Source organism: Pteronotus mesoamericanus, unplaced genomic scaffold (assembly GCF_021234165.1).
Source record: "Pteronotus mesoamericanus isolate MK-2021 breed Mesoamerican mustached bat unplaced genomic scaffold, CSHL_Meso_final contig_182, whole genome shotgun sequence".
NCBI classification, from domain to species: Eukaryota; Metazoa; Chordata; class Mammalia; order Chiroptera; family Mormoopidae; genus Pteronotus; species Pteronotus mesoamericanus.
This window is the reverse complement of record NW_026555078.1, coordinates 6937250-6953951: the sequence shown is the minus strand read 5'-3', so window position 1 is coordinate 6953951 and position 16702 is coordinate 6937250. Positions and strand designations below refer to the sequence as shown.

The 16702-nt window shown below is 46.7% G+C and overlaps 1 protein-coding gene across 5 annotated transcripts in view; it reads right to left on the bottom strand.

Annotated features, from left to right (window-relative positions):
• FOXN3 (forkhead box N3) overlaps positions 1–16702 on the bottom strand; it is a 352396-nt gene that overhangs the window by 157727 nt on the left and 177967 nt on the right. For all 5 annotated transcript variants that reach the window (XM_054567164.1, XM_054567167.1, XM_054567168.1 and 2 more), the window contains one exon: positions 5898–6034. In XM_054567164.1, the coding sequence (XP_054423139.1) occupies positions 5898–6034 (137 nt within the window). The remainder of the gene's footprint in view (positions 1–5897; positions 6035–16702) is intronic.

Sequence of the window (16702 nt, the reverse complement as noted above, 5' to 3'; positions counted from 1 at the left end):
CAAAGATTAACCGGCACAGTTTCCATTTACATCAAATAATGTAGGATTAAATGAGGATGAAATGTACAATGGACAGCACACGGCAGGCAAAATGCTGGGATCAAAACTACGTTGAGACCAACTCAGAAAATATAATGGAAGTCAACAGATATCATAATTTGAAATGCAAATAAAATTATAACCAACTAATGGGTTGTTAAAGCTCACACTGTAAATGACATTCTTTGTGACAGACGAGTGACCCCCCCCGCCGACAATTTTAAGCCCTTCCATTATCTGTTTCCTCCAATTTTTTAACAAAATTAAGTTTATATTCGCAAGTACTTACTAGAAAATCTCATCATTCAATCCCAATTCCATTTTACCACATTAATTTAGCACTTCCTTCTCCACATTAAGCACAATGCAGCTTCCTATGATTTTTTTAAAAGTTAACATTCTTTTAAAAATTACTCAAAGCAAAAAGTTGCAGTTTAAGCATACTCTTTCACAGTACCTAATACCTCACCCTTTTCAAATAATCCTACACAAGTAAGTGCATTGACCATGAGGAGCATTTAAAAAACTATTTATAGTTTCCATCAAATCTGTTGCTTACAGGTAAACATAAGGAGTGAAACGATGAGACAACCAATCTGAATCCTCACGTTCCTTCTTTCTGCTTGACTGAACGAAAACACAACAATCTGACAACTAAACCCCTTCAACACGCATGAACACTGACTTTCTTGTGGCTTTGCCATTCTTTTGGCAACTATTAATGCATACCACTTCAAATAACTGCAACGAAAGATGTCTTCTAAATTAAAAAATTACTGGATGCTATTCAAGCAAACCAATTCCTTGCTGTGTGCAAATCCAGCATTTTAGTGGGTGAATTAACAAGCTTAACATTCTGAGGATTTTCTAATCGTCTAATTGTCTAAAAGGATGAGCTCCCCACACACCTTACTTTCCCTCCCTTCCCCCAACCCACACCCCCATCCGCCACTACCAGTTCACTCCTTCAGCCAAAGCTGACTTTTACCTGCTGAGAACTTCTGTAAACTGATTTTGGGTTGGTGGCTTTACCAGAGAATACATCGCATAAGATCCACATATGTAACTTTGGAAAACAATGCTGTTATAAACATTGTTAGGGGATATCCACCATTCATAGGGCATTAATTTAATACTGTAAAGTTTAAATAAATGCCCCCACTATAAAGTAGCAAATTCACAAAAGCTTAAGTTACCTGCTAGGAAACTGTCAGCTTATTTAAGCCTCAGACATAGAGAAAGGTTAGAAAATGGGAATTTCCTAGAAAGTTGGTGGAAATACAGGTTGGAACAGAATGTAAAAATCAGAAGGCAATTTTGCAATCACTGTATCAAAAGTATTAAAAGATGCATATGGTTTAATGAGAAGTCCTCAGCTAGGAAAGAGGGGCATATGCAAGATAACCATTAAAACAGACAACAGGACTTTTCTGAAGTGGGGTAGGCTAGAAACCCCAATATACCACCATCCCTCCCTCTTTCTGAAGTCAGAAGGCCACGCTGGCAAAGGTTTGGAGTCCTAAATGAAGCTGATTAGGCCCTGAGCGCAGCCACAGGGACCCTACAAAGCACAACTGAGTGTCATTTCACAAAAATAAAGTTCCAAGAATTCTAACATCCAAATAACAATGGTGCCCCTCGTGCGGCTCAGCCAATCCTCCAGAGAACTCGGGAAAAGCAAGTGCTCCTGATCATCAGCTGCTCAAACGCATTGTACTGATGACAGAGACGGACACTGAAGGAGGTCAGGCGACTGCTCAGTGATGCCATGATTTCACATTTCATTACACAAATAATAACTTGGATATTTAAAGTTGAGGAAAAACAACAAACAACCAGTCTGTGTGCCGGGGACCGCTTTTTCTGTGACAGAACAGTTACAAAGAGAGCACAGAAGAGTCCCCACATAACCCTTCACTCAGTTCCCCCACTGCTGACGCCTTATGCTGCTATGATACGTTTGTCCCAGCCAAGGAACCCACCCTGGCGCATCGGCATTAACGGCACTGCACCTGGGCACTGCCCACGCCTCCCCAGCCTGCTCTGGTCTGCAACAGTTTCAGAGGCGGTCCTTGGGCTTGAAAACCTGGACAGCTTTGAGACGTGCTGGTCAGGAATTCTGCTGAATGTCCCCCCTTGCGGACAAAACTGTTGTCTAATGTGCTTCCGCTGAGTAGACTGGGGTTACGGATTAGGGGGAAGAAGACAACGCAGGTGAAGTGTCGATGTCAGGCCGTCATATCAAGGTACACGCTGTCCACATCACATGAAGGGTATTAGCTCTGAACACCTGGCCCAGGTAGCGTTTGCCCGATTTTTCCACGACAAACCCTCTGTTTCTCCCACCATCTACGCTTTGGAAATAAGCGGTTCCATGCAGCCCCTGTGTGGGTGGGGAGCTAAGCTCCGACTCCTGGAGTGGAGAAGAACCTACATAAATCATCTGAAATCGTCCTGTATGGGAAATCTGCCTCTACACCCATTTGTTCAATAATTAATTTACTGGTCTATCAGTGTGGACACATAGATATTTATTTTATGTTTTGGGTGACACCTCAACACCATGTTATTCATTTTGTTGTCCCAGCTTTGGCCGCTGGGGGCAGTTTCAGGTTGGCTCCAGTATAGAATCCCTTCGACATGCCCCGTCATTTTGGCAATGACCATTTCTTTATTTTCTTCCCCTCCATGTTTCTATCAGCAAACCTGCCTCACTTAAGGAAAGGGCTGTTCTGGGCTGAACTGTGTCGTTCCCCCTCGCCCCCCACCACCAATTCACGTTGAAGTTCTGGCCGCCAGTACCTGAGAATGTAACCTTGTTTGAAAAGTGTCATTGGAGAGGTAATTACTTAAAACACGGTTGTACTGGAGTAGGGCAGACCCCTAGTTCAATATGGCTAGTGTCCTTCTAAAAGGTGGAAATCTGGGCACAGATAGGGTGCCAGCAGAACACCGTGTGAACGCTGGGGTAACGCTGCTTCCAGGCAAGGAAGGCCAAAGCTGCCGGCAAAACACCGGAAGTCAGGGGAGAGCCACGTGACAGCCCTCAGGAGGAGCCCCCCTTGCTGCCACCGTGATTTGGACTTCCAGCCTGCAGAACTGAAAGAACATAAACCCCTGCTGTTACTCAGCTATTACGTTTCTATAGCAGCCTTAGCAAACTAAGAGAGAGCTAATGTCATTGAACTCTGCGTTTCAATGCAAAACAATTCACACATGTAGTGTCAAAAGAACATTTAAACAAACATCCAGAAGAGTTTGCTGGAAATCAGAGGCATGAGTCTAGCGCCACAATATCGAGCATTTTATCTGGACACGAACAGTGTGGAGGCAGGGCTTTCAGCTACTCATTTCCCGGGCAGAGTTTTCAGCCACCTGCAGCTCAGCCCAGAGCGCTCCCTACCAAGCACACCTGCGAGCACTAGCAATAACCACCCATCTAGTGTAATCACCACCTTCGACACGCTAAGTACCAGCTCCATGAACACCAGGCACTTCCCACGTGCCCCACACAGCAGTCCTGCAAGGAGCTGACAGGTGATTCCCAATGTTGCAGGGGACCCAGCCACACAGCATGAAGTTGGCATTTCTGGTCCTTGTTTAATGACTTATTTTGTCCCACTTCCCTCTGCCATCTCCCCTAAGTCACGTCAGCACGTGAGCTGATGGCTTCGAATGGAGCCGAATATCACATCATTATCGGCCATACGAATACTGTACAATCATCCAGTATTCAGTACTGTTAGCGTTCTAGTCCCCAGGAAAGAGAAAGGGACTCGCTCTCAGAGTTAAGACGTGGAACAGGCAGGCTAGAATCGGATCTGTCACCTCACCGCACACCCAGTGACCGTCATGGAGGGGAAAGCATGGGGAGACAGAGGAACCTTTTTCTTTCCTCAGCCAACTGGGAGACAAAGACTGTATAGTACATGAGCTGAAGTATTTGTTTGGAAATAATTTTCACTACCAAAGCTCTGGTTCGTCTGCATTTTTATGCCCATATTAAAAAAATCCAATGAAGCCATTAAGCTTGGGCCAGCTCGGAAAGCCTCTCGCCTGAGCGTGCCTTCCTCCTGCATCCCCAGCGCACTGCTGTAATCCTCCCAATTATTAAATAATTACTGTGTTTCCCTTGGGGCCACTCTTGGCAACAGAATACGGGTCTAAATAGACCAGTGATATGACCCAGTGACTAACACAATGTCCTTAACTTCCTAGAAGCAAAAGGATATGAAATGCTTCCGAGGTACAGAGTGGGGAGGAAAGGAAGGAGCATTGGGTGGGGTCTTGGGGGTAGGGGGAGTAGAATGACCAAGGAACAAGGAAATCTGGGAAATATTTCAGTAACTAGTGTCACCTGCTCCCCCACCAACCTTGTATGTTGACGGTTCTCCACTCCAATCCTAGTTCCCTTCCAGATTTCAGGAATGGCTACAGCCACCAGAAGAAAACCAAGCATATGGCTCTGTCCTTCTGGACACGTCTACAATGTTGGCTGGGTTGCTTTGGAAAATCCCATTTTATCTCCTACAGCTCTATGACCTCAAGTTGTCATTTCCAATAAAGTATGCTTCCACTGATTTTTATGAACACAGACAAAAGCTGCTACAACCTCTTTTTCCCCCCAAATCTTTCAAACGAACTGTAGTTGCTATGTAGGGTTATTTGTTTCTAAGGCAACAGCGTATATCTAAGTACTAATGGCCTGTCCTTTTGCCAGGCAACAAACAGCCTTGTGATGCAACTGCACCTGTCTCTGCTACGCGTTACTATGGAGACGCTCCAGTTGCTATGGATACCATCACGCTAATCGCCTAGCAAAGGCAGACATACAGCAGTCTTCTCAGAGAGCCCAGCTGTTCCTCCCCGTCTCTTGCTGAAGACTGATTGTCTAGGGCCTGTGATGGAATGCTTCTCAACTGAGATGCACAAGAACTTCATTAATGCCGTTTCAGAGGATCACTTTGTGCTCCTTTCTGCAGAGCACAAGCTTTGAGAAAGAACCTCCAGAACAGTGGACTATAAAACTACTGAAATCTAAGAATTCACACCATTTCTCATTAACATAAACTCATAGTCCAAGGGTAATTTCACTGAGTGGTTATGGCAGAAATATCTCTTAGACATTAAACATTTTTTTTTTTGGTAGGATTGAGGGATACATTTCAAAGCCGAGCACTAAGATAAAATCAGTGTTAAAATTTGGTTCTGTTCTAGGTGGCTACTTTAATCTAACACTAATAACAATTTTTTAAAAAAGTAACACACCACACACCCTCCCTTCCAACTATGTCTTTGTAATAGGGGTACCCGTGACCTCCCTGCCTCAAAACAAACAGGCAAGTGAAAGGGAATGAAAGTATCCATTGTCCTCTGCTGTTGTCTTTGCAGAGGCAAACACCAAGTAACCACAACAAAATGGTCACTCGGGAGCACCGTCTACGTGGAGACCAGAGTGACAACAATTGGGTGAGTCCTTCAGTGGACACCTGGAGACAGTCTTGGTCAGACGCTGGGAAGACAGAATCACTTACTTGACTCATTCTGCGCTTTTACTCCAACAAACCGGGACACACTGATACGTTAAAGCTGTCAACTTTTCTTTGTAAATCTTTCTACCCAGAAGACAATGTTTTGCCTGCCATGAAGCCTTCTGGAAACACATTCCTCCAAAGCAGCGAATGCGGTAAGATTTGCAAGAAAGACAACAGTAGATATACCTCCAATAACACTTCATTTCTTTCTCATTTACCTATTTTTAAAATCATGCAGTCTATTAAATTAGTTTCAGCGCCGGTCTCTTCCAAAATAAGGCAACTTCAGGAGACGAAAAATAAAAGTAAGTCTGAATTTCTTACCTTTGATATGCCTGAGGAGAGGCAGGAGGTGTATTGAACACGTGTGGGTGTGGGTGATAAGGTGTCTTTTTCAAAGCCTGAATTAGATTTTGTCTATACTCGGGGTCTATGCACCACAATGACCCTTTCCCAATACTCTGCAAAGAAAATGAAAATGCAACAGTGATTAATACAGAAAACATTAAGTATTTTGCATGAAATAGGTATATAGCTATTATCTCAGTTACTTAATTTTAAAAGCCTCCAGTTTTTTGTTAACTGTTTGCCTGTTTTAAATAGTGTAATGTACTATACTCTGACAACAGAACACCATAAAATGCACTTTAGTTTAATTCATAGTAAGTCTGACAGACAAAATGAACACGTTATGCCCAGGTGAGACTGATAGAGCCGTCCTAACAGCCACGCACTTGAGATGCCTGTATTATTTTCAGTGTCAACTTCGGAAAACATGTATTCTCTTCTAAAAATTAGTCTTAAATGTCAGATTTCAAACACTGAAAGAAAATGGGGGCTAAGACACCCTCTTAACTCCATCTCCGCTTTAAAAACCAAGAGTTGTTTTTAAACCATTACATTGGGACTCCTTTACAAAACCAGAAAAGGAATTCAGTTCTGTCCTGCTCACTCCCAAATGTGTGACACTGAGGCTTCAAATGGCATCTGCAGTTCTTCCCCGAGAAACCAAAGAAGCTCGGGCGGCGGCCTAAACCTCCGCCAGCCAGTATTTATCTTCTGGGTCCCCCAGTTCACAGCGCTCCGATCTGGGCTTAAAGGGGGTTGAATCTTTAGGTGTCAAACTTTAAAATGCAAATTTTGTAAAACTGGTTGCTTGGAATCAGGCACTTGGTGAGGCCCACTTTCTGCGGGAGGCTTTCTGGTTTGTGGACGGCATTTAAAAAAAAAAAAAAAAAAAGGTCCTTCCCGTGCAGCCCACGGGGACTGGCAGCTGGTCGATGGGCAGTCACTGCTCCAACTGCTTTCAAGTGACCGAATGTACCCAAGCTGTTTGATAAGGCCATTTGTAAATATTTACTGATTTGGAGAGAAAAGAAGTGAAATTACATAAACCCGTGCCCACCCCATGCTTCCAGCCAACGGACGCTCTTATTTTCAGAACTATTGTACTCCAGAAAGATTTAGAAAGCAAACAAGAAAATTGCTTAACTATTATGGGGGAAAAGCCCAAGAAAATCTCTTAGAAAAATGAGTCCTAAAATCTTTAGAGAAGCTTTAAAATTTTTCTATTTCAGTCATCTCACCAAATCATTTACTTACAAACTTCTCCACAGAATGCATTACAGTCCTTTATTAGCAACAGCAGCAAGCAGTGTATCTGCAATTAACTCTTTCTGGCGCCCTGAGGAGAGGGGTGGAGCCCCGCGTCACCCCGGCCACCCACTCCCAGGCACAGGCCTGACCCCAAACACAAGTCCCAGCCAGGCCAAAGTTCCCAGCTTAATTATCCTGCTGTTTAAAGATACGAAATTTTTCAACTCTGGAAAATTCAACATCCTTATGTGGCCTTTCCTATGTCCATTTTCCAGCCAGGAATAGTTCAGGGAGCTGATGAGACTTTCTGAGTCAGGCAGTCAGGCAGCCAAAAGACCTACTGGGGACTCTCTGTTCTTTTCTTTGGGAAAGAGACACTTTATAGGAGAAAGCCAAAAGCTAAGGAGCGGGGAGAGTCCTCGGGGGAGGGAGGGTAGACCATAACTACCAAACTGGGATAATGTAAAACAAAGCAGAAAGCCCACAATAGCCAGTGGCTCCTCAGCAGCGGGGGTCCTGCCCTGAGAAGATCAGAGCTCCCGGTGGAGGCCTGTGGGACCCGCCTTTCTGATCCACTGGGACAGAGAAGGCCCCAAACCAGCTACCTGGAGGGCGGGGCCCACAAGCAATCCAAACATTTCTGCAGAGATTATCTGAGGCCTGGGAACCGAATGGCTTTTGTTTTTATCAAGGTGGCTTTCACAGTGGGGCTGTTTAATTTTATAGGGAATAAAAATCATGACAAAAAAAGGACGGACAACTGGCCCTCTCAGGAAAATAACAATAGGCCAAGAATGTGTTTTTCCCCCTAATCCTGACTTAAGTAGCTTGTTTATTATACCACAATACTATTTACAAACTAAGTGGAAAAACCACAGGATAGGGGTGCGGTGGGGGTAACGTTTCACAAAGTAACCGATCCAGGTGCAAGAAGCGGGTGGAGTTACAGGAGAAACAAAAGTTCTGCAGCTGGACATTTCCTGTGTGACTCTGGGCAAATCATGGTCCCACAAAAAGCCTCAGCTTCCTCATGAATGAAATAAAAACCCGTGAGGACTGGTGCGAGGCCCAGCGATGGCATCCCGCCGAACACCTAGAACACGGCAGCACCTACAGGTAACTCGAGAAATGGTGACGATGCCCTGAACATCTCCTTTATCATAGAAAAAAGAGAGCAAAGCTGGCTGTGCAATGCCTGTCATGAAATCGAGTCTGACTTCCCCAAAGCTGCCCATCATAAAAGAAGCACCACATTCCCGCAGGGGCAGTGGGCGGGGCCTCCAGCAGGCTGACGGGGCAGGCCAGGACTATACCGGTCCTGGCTCAGCAAATTCACTTCAGGGAGCTTTCCTCTTCTCTCAAATCTCTTCCATTATCCCATCAGCCCCCCATCTGCCTTCTGTGCACCCCTCATTCTGTTTTTTCTGTACTGTAACTTCTCTCTTGTACTAGAAGCCAATTCTGGTTCACAACAGCCTGGCCACCAGACGTTTTCTTCTGCCCATTCTTTGCACGGTGATCGTCCAGCGGAGGTTTCCTTGCAAACTTGGTCAGCACATAACCACAGTGTTTGTTCACTGCAGCATCTGCCTGGGCTTTGCCTCATAATGATTCCTACCTTCATTAGTCCTGCCTGTTACAGTGAGGGGCGGCTAGAAATGCTGATAGGTTTTTTTATGGACTAGACATTAATTTCAGTATCTCATACTTAGAATTTCCAAAGAGCAAAAAATAAACAAAAGAGGCATCTTCAGAAAAGAGGCACACCCATGGTGAGGCTGTCAATCTCGTTAATCCCTCCCATGACCTGACAGTAGAGAGGAACAGGCAAAGCTTGGAAGAGGCAGGAAAGACACAGGTAAGGGGACTTATTTGCAAGCTTTCTCCTTGGTTTCATATAACAGTTCAGAACAGAAAGGTTTACTTGAAAACTTTTCAAATGGAAATATGCAGGAGAGAATGCTCAAGTCTCTTAGGCCTAGAAAAAGTACATTTAATGACCCTAATGGAGGAGAGAAGGGTGTAATTTTATTAAAGTTCTGAATATATATTTGAGAGTAAGAGCTTTTAGAAATATAATATCTGCATCTTATCTAAACAGTATTTTTTTAAACTTAATAACTGTAGGGGCCATTTTTCATTAAATATTAAGGAATTCAAAATTATAAGAGAACAAAGACCTTCATTCATAGATACACTTTCATCTCAAATATATATATTTAAATTTCCTACACACACATATAATTTGAGAAAACTAATGTGAAAAGTAGAGGGGAAAATTGAATAAAAAGATATGAAGGAGGCCAACTTTTTTTTTTTTTAATTAAAAAATACTTGGGGAATAACAGACAACTCCCTGTTAGCAATAAAAACATCAGTATATAAGAGGGAAAACAAACAAACAAACACAAGATCCTATATTGTAGAAAGAACTGATTAGTGAGAAAGGTTTAAAAAAAGAGAGCAATAAGAATAACAACTAAATTAAATCTTAAATCTAACTTCCACAGGAATATTCATTTTCCTGAGAGCTCTAAACCCAGGGCCACACCCACTCCTACCTGCCCTGCCCCACCCCACCTCCCGGGTAGCTCGCGGCTCCTAGTGCCTACAGCCCTCTGGGCCCGCCCAGCAGCACCGGGCAGTTTGCTCGACACTGGTTTCCTTGGGGGTCTCCTCACCCGGTTGCGAGCTCTGAGCGTAAGTGCCTTACCTTCAACACTGCTTATAAACTGTGAGCTGTGATACAAGAATGCACCATGAAATCAAGGAGATGGGTAAAAACCATCATTGTTTTAATGGAAGTGAATAGAACCAAACAGAATAGCCTAGAATAGAAAAGTATCTGTAGCAAGTATGTATGCATATATATACAGATGCAGACGGGATCAAAGGTAACAGACACTTCTTACTGCAAAGCGTGGGAAGCACCGGTCTAGGACAATGGTTTCCATTTCTGTTGTCTTCTTGTCACTTTGGGGAGGGATGTGGGGGATGAGCCTACCTCCAGCAGCAGTGGGGGACTCTCTCAATGTGACACCCAATGTAGGGAGGGGCTGTGCTTGGGGAAGGTGGATAATGAGACAGGACCCACATCAAAACGAGCTGGGAGCTGGGTGTATGTTCTTGGTAAATTTGAAACAATCCCTTTTGATGTTTCTAATATGCCATTTCTGGGGGTGTTTTCAGCACCAAGCTCCCTCACCCACCCCCTTATCCTCATGGTACCCAGGACACCAAGAGGGACACATTAGTGAATACGAAACGATGCAAACAGGGGCTGCTCTTTTGAAGCCTGGATTCAAGAGGGGGAAGAAGAGAGTAAATAAGAAAAAAAAAAAAAAAAAGGCCAGATCATGAAACACTAGAGGCCTTCTGTGAAGAAAATAAAGAGTGATGAGTTAGCAGACAGGAACTGTTATGAGCTGGAGCCTCAGTCCAGGCCAATGTGACCAGGTCACAGCAGTGGAGGTGCAGCAAAGAGGACAACTTCCGGATGTATATTCTGGAGGACCACCTAGACCTGGTGATGGATTCGAAGTGGCAGGTAAAGAAAAATATTTCTTTGGTTTGAGCACTGAAGCAGATCCAAGATGGTGAAAAGGGGAAAATCCAGTGCTTACTGGAACATATGAGCTTTGAGGTGTTTATGTGTTAAGAACAACTAATTAAGGAACTTGAAAGAACTTGCTGGACATAGGCCACCTCTTTCCTCTGCTGTGCCCTAATGACCCCAACCTTTATAGCAAAAGCTCCTGAACGTGCAAAGATAGTTCTGAGGCGGTCTGGCTTTAGAGGTTTAACATCAACGGATGGTTCTACAGTGGGAGTTGATAAACTTTTTCGTAAAGGGTCAGAGTAAATATTTTAGATTTTGTGGGCCATATGGTCTCTGTTGCAACTGCTCAGCTCTGTGTCGCAGCCCAAAAGCAACCACACGCATACCTGAGAGCCGTGGCTGTGCTTCCACAACACTTTATTCAGCAAACCACAGGCCAGCCTTCTCGGCCCCTGTTCCACCGCTCCTGCCCCGGAGCCTGTGGCTCAGACTCAGAGCTGTCGTTTTGGGGACCCAAAGCCAAGAAAGGGGTTTTCTGGGGATAGGGACGTAGGGCTGGGTCCTGTGGGATTAGGAAAAGGGTGCCAATGAGGATCAAAGTCAAGAGCTGCAAGGCAGGAAAGGGGGACACCTGAGGAGCTGGGGGAGGAGGCATAAATACAGGCTGGAGTAAGGGAGCCCAGAGCAGGAAGACTAGATTATTTGAGGAGCCACGCCTGACATCAATGCCTCCTGAAATCACTGTGTATGTGCAGCTCACAGGCCTCCTGGAGTCTGTTCCCTCCTCTATCAATCAGGTGATCAGACTAAATCATCCCACAGGCCCTGATGCTACACACTGAGAACGTGTTACAATAGGCTTCACTAGCACACAGGGGCCGGCGTTTCTCCACCTCCTTCCGAGCTGCCCCACGCTGCCACTTTTCTGTCCTTGGCCAGTACAGCGCATCTGTAAAGGCAGTGAAGTACACCACTGAGCTCTCCAAGGGTAACTCTTACTGGGGTGGCACGGGCATTAGAGGCAGGGAGAGCTGGGACCAAGCCTTGTTTCAACTTCCCAGCTGTGGGACCTCAGGCAAGTCACTTCCGTGCTCGGAGCTCCAGTTTCCTCAGCTGCAGAATGGGAGGGGTATACTAGAACCTGCTTCATAGGATTGCTGGGAGGATTAAAGGGGGTAGTGCTGTCCTTGGCACCTGACAGACGCTCACCACACCCTGCTCTTCTTATGCTGCTGCTGATAAAAATACTAAACAGCCAGCCTTCCTTGATACCAAGCTCCGAAACACGCAGCCCCTGCCCTGCCAGAGCAGGTGCTTGTCAAACTGGGAAATGATGCAAATTTCATCTAACAAAAAGAACCACACATGACTTTTTGTTTTCCATTGCCTGACTCTACTTTTCCTTCGCCCAAAGGAAGCATTTTGTGCCAGATACGCTAAGACGGCAGTGGCAATGGAAGGATAAAAATAAAACAAAGCAAGACTCGGGCACTTGAGTGAAGCCTGGGCAGATAAGAGACTTTGATAAGAGACACTGAGGAACCTCGTGCTTGGAGTCACTTCTGGCATCAAGGTCCCTGGGGGCCCAGGGTCCTCAGGAGCTTACAACCTGCCACCTCCTTCCCCGGGTTGGGGTGACTCTGCTGCCATGCTGCCCTGGGACGGGGCAGGAGAAGAGAAAATTTAGAGAATAACGCTGGGGCGGTGCAGGCGGAGCTGGAATGGGCAGAGGGGGCAGCCTCAGAGAAGAAAGGGTCCTGGAGCAGGAGCAGCAGCCCTGGGGCCACTCTTCCATCTGTCTGGGACCCGTGGGCTTACCCTGGAAACTGGAATAAGGACCCCTCACTCAGCGCTAAAAGACACTCTAGTTTTAGAGACAGGAGGCCCCGGAGTTGCTGGTTTGTTTTGTTTTGGGGTTTTTATTGCCTTACTAACCAACATAGAGATTTTGTCCAGGATCTGGAAGGCAAGTTTCAAGTCTTCTCCTGGACACGGCCAAGGTTTGCTTCGCTGCGGATGCCCAGCTAGTTTCCTAGGGGCGCCCTGCTGCAGCTCCCGCGCCTGGGCAGGCCTTGCTTCTGCCCCCACAAGGCGGCCCCACCCCCTGCTGCTGCCTCCTCCTCTCCTGCCCACTGGCTTCTGCTGGGGGCCTCGGGCCCAGGCGGGCCTATAGGAGGAGAGCAAGGGTAGGAGGGATGGGGGCTGGGAGGGTGGGGGAGTGGAGAGGGGCAGCCCAGGGCTGAGGCCCTCAGAACCCCAGGTTCTCCCATTCCCTCTAAACTCAGCGTCGGCCCACAGACAAGGCCGAGTCCAGGCTTCAACAGGTGTAAAACCCATTCGTACTTTCAGGGCCTAGTGAAAGGCCCCTTGGGCCTCATTTTAAGCAAGTCATGTAACCACACTTGCAGGGAACCAACAGCGGCGAACGAGCGGTTGGGCAGGCCACCAGGGCGCAAAGGATGGGTTTATTTCCTAGGGTGCAGAACCTCCAAAAAGGACAATTCCTGAACAACTGTAAGTGACTGCACAGGCTGGCCCAAAGGCTATAGGACAACAGAGGGAACAGATGACCCGTGCGCTTGGAAACTGCACACGCATGCGCACTCACATCGAGGCCACTCCTCTGGCACTGCGATGCCCCGCCCCCACCCCCACCCCAGGCAGCCCGCCAACCCCGACCCGGACCTGTGCTGCCCGAACACAGCCTCCCGGAGACTGTTTCCATGTACCTGCCCTTACCTTCCCGCCAAGCCCCCTGCACAGTCCCGCTCCCTCAGGTTCCTGCTCCCGGGGCCTCTCCTGAGGGTGGGTGGCAAAGGTGCCCACGACAGGGCCCAGGAGCAACATCAGGGCTTTTCCCAGGGCACATTCCAGAATGCATCCCCCGACGAGGCTCCCAAAGAACAAAGGGATCAGCCTGTACGGTTCTCATCTACACAGCTACCCTGTGGTATTCCCAAGATAAACCACAAATCCCCGCAGACGGCCGTTCCTTCCCCTGTGAGCTACAGGGGGCACTGTGTTCTCCTCCTCATGCTGGGTTACATGTGACACTGGACACAATGCACCACACCGTGCCCAGCATCTAAGAGACAAGCAATCAATTTAATTCTCTCTGTCAAAAGAAATCACATGAGAGGGTGGGTGACACCGGGGGCGGGGGCGGAGGGGCGGGGGAAGACGACAATAAAAAGTTATTCTAATGAATGACCATGACATCCCACCACAACAAAATACTTAACAGGTGAGTGAGTCCTAAAGGCCCTTTTTGTCCTAAAATCCTGCAATTTATACTCTAAAGACATCAGGGGGAATTCTTAAATTTTAAAAATATTAAGAAAATGACCGAAGGAATAGCCAAGTCTATGAAAGAAAGGGAGGGGAAAAAAACTGATTACGAAGAAGTTTCTCCTAGATACATCAATCTTCATTTCCCATAACAAAATAGACAATTACTTCAAAAGAAAGATTTAAAAAGAAGTAACATCAGACACTTGGGATTTCCTAACAACCATTGGCAGTGCTGTAAATAAATGTCCCACTTTGCTCCCTTCCTTTTTTGGAGTTGGGACCCCACCCCATCCCCCAGAAGCAGAAAGAAGGAATGAAAAGAGAAATTCTGCCCCGGTCCAGGCAGGAATTCCTCTCCCACGACGTGGCCCAGCGTGCCGCAGTCTAACACCAGTTCTGGGGGGGCCCTGCAGGCAGGGAGGACAGCGCCCCCTCCCCGTACAGACGTACAGAGCCCCTGAAAACCACAGCCACTGAGGATTTCAAGCGCACTCCACAATGGGTCCTCCGAACGTCGGATACGGAAATCTCCTTCGCTCCTGATATTGTCTTGCTAATATTTTATAGGTGTGTTCTGAACGTTTCAGAGAGGGAAATCACGAGGAACACGTCCCTTGCGCAATATTCAGGTGCCTGAGCTCTGTGAGGACTGGGCACCCCAGCTGTCTCTAACAGCCCGCCCCTTCACCCACAGTCTGCGAATGCGGGGCAAGAGAAGGCAGGTGGGACCGGTGGGGAAGGAACTGCCGCAGGCCTGCGCTGGCCGGGCTGGCCGGGCACCTGTGCGTATGCAGGGAAGTATTGTAATCAATGTGGGAAGAAGAGTCAGTCATTTCCTTGCATTAACACCTAAATAAAACCAAAATAGCCCCAAGATTTGCCTAAAACCAAATTGACCTCTAGGAGGAACCTGGCCTGGTGAAGTTGGGGGGGGGGATGGGGGGCAGTCTGTCAGGGGCCAGCACGCTGTCACTGTCACTGTCCTTCGCTCACTGTTGACACAGTCCCACCCTGCCTCCTGCCCTCCGCCACCCATGGGTGCGGTTTCCGCGGGATTGGCGAGGGCCCCCCAGTCTGAAGCAGGTCAACTGGGGGAGGCCGGCAGAGCTCTTACGTGTTTGCTTGGGTTGAAATGGGTTATTTTTTGGTACTGTCTAGGCTATCGTTTCCCAACTGCCAGAGGCAGCCCAGGAGCCAGCGCGCTAACGACAATCGATAAAATAATCATCAAAACAACCAAAATCCACTTACTAATGAATACTGTCAAGCTCCGCATTGGTGAGTTCTAATAAAAAAAGGGAACCCACACAGAGTGGCAACGGACCCTCGTGCCCCACGTCTGAGGGCCGAACAACGGGCAACATCTCTGAGGCCTCTGCTCTTGTCCAGCTTGGATTCCCCGAAATTAGTTCCACCAACCTGTCCTTTGGGGGCCTTTAGCAAGGAAGGGTAACTGTTCTCTCCTATCCGAAGCTTCACAGCATTACCTATGCAGGCTGAGAAAGAATATAGACACAGAAACATTTCAAAAAACGAAAGTGTGAGACACTGGGCGCTTATACCTCGATGCCAGCCACGCTCCACCACTTCCAAGAGGCACAGCTCGAGTGGACCCACGCTGGTGCGCGGCATCCGCACAGTATATACGGGCAAATAAATAAACCCTTCGCGGCCATTTAACTGCTAATAACTTTATGACAGAAACAAAGATATGCAAATTTAAAAGGTTTTATTTATCATCTATGAAAGAGGAATGTACAATAATGTGATAACGGTGTCCAAAATGTGGATATAATCCTCTTTCAAAATGTCTAAAAATAGTCTTAAAGCTAAAACGGCATAAGCAAATTACAAAAACGACACATGATGGAATCAAAGACATATATTAAATTGTCTTTTTTCATTTTTTAGTTCAAAAGGCAAACTGACTTAAAGCTCATAGATACGAGGAGGTAAAATTCACCATTCATTACAGTCAGAAATAAAAGGTCGGTTATTTTAAAAGTTCAAGACCCAGGAAAGGACTTTCATAAACATACTAAATGAAGTGAAGAGAGGACAGATGACAGCCACCTCCAGCCCGGAACGGGACACCTGCCCTCTCTCCAGAGCCTCCATGTTCTTGAGAGCGATTCAAACACTGCAAATGATCACACAATGGTGTTGTATGGGGGGCAATAAGGCACATGTGGCTCTGACAGACAGAGACGCCCTCGGTTTGATTACAACCGGCCCCCCTAGCGCCACTTTATCTTCTCGTTGTCAGTAGTTACTCATCTATTTTTAAGTGTCCCGATATGATCTTATCTAATTGGCACATATAACTTGATCACCTTATTTCCATAACTAAAAGGTGTTTGCCAGGTAAAAGTTACAGTTACAGGGTGTGTGCGTACTGAGCCAGAGTTATGGCCTTATATTTAAAAAAAAAAATACCATGAAGACCCTCTCTGAGTAAAACATGCACACTGGGTTATTGATTTGTTTGTGTTGTAAGAGCCGGTCACCCACTCTTCCTGACTGACGGGTCCACAAGGGGACTTGGCGGGGCGGTCTGGTTTGGGAATCCAGCTGCTCCCCCACAGCCTCTTGCTGTAGCCAACTCGAGCCAGTTTGAAGGAGAAACTGCCTTTACAGCGCCATTAAATTCCAGCACAGGTGTTCCAACAGCCAAGGAGACCCT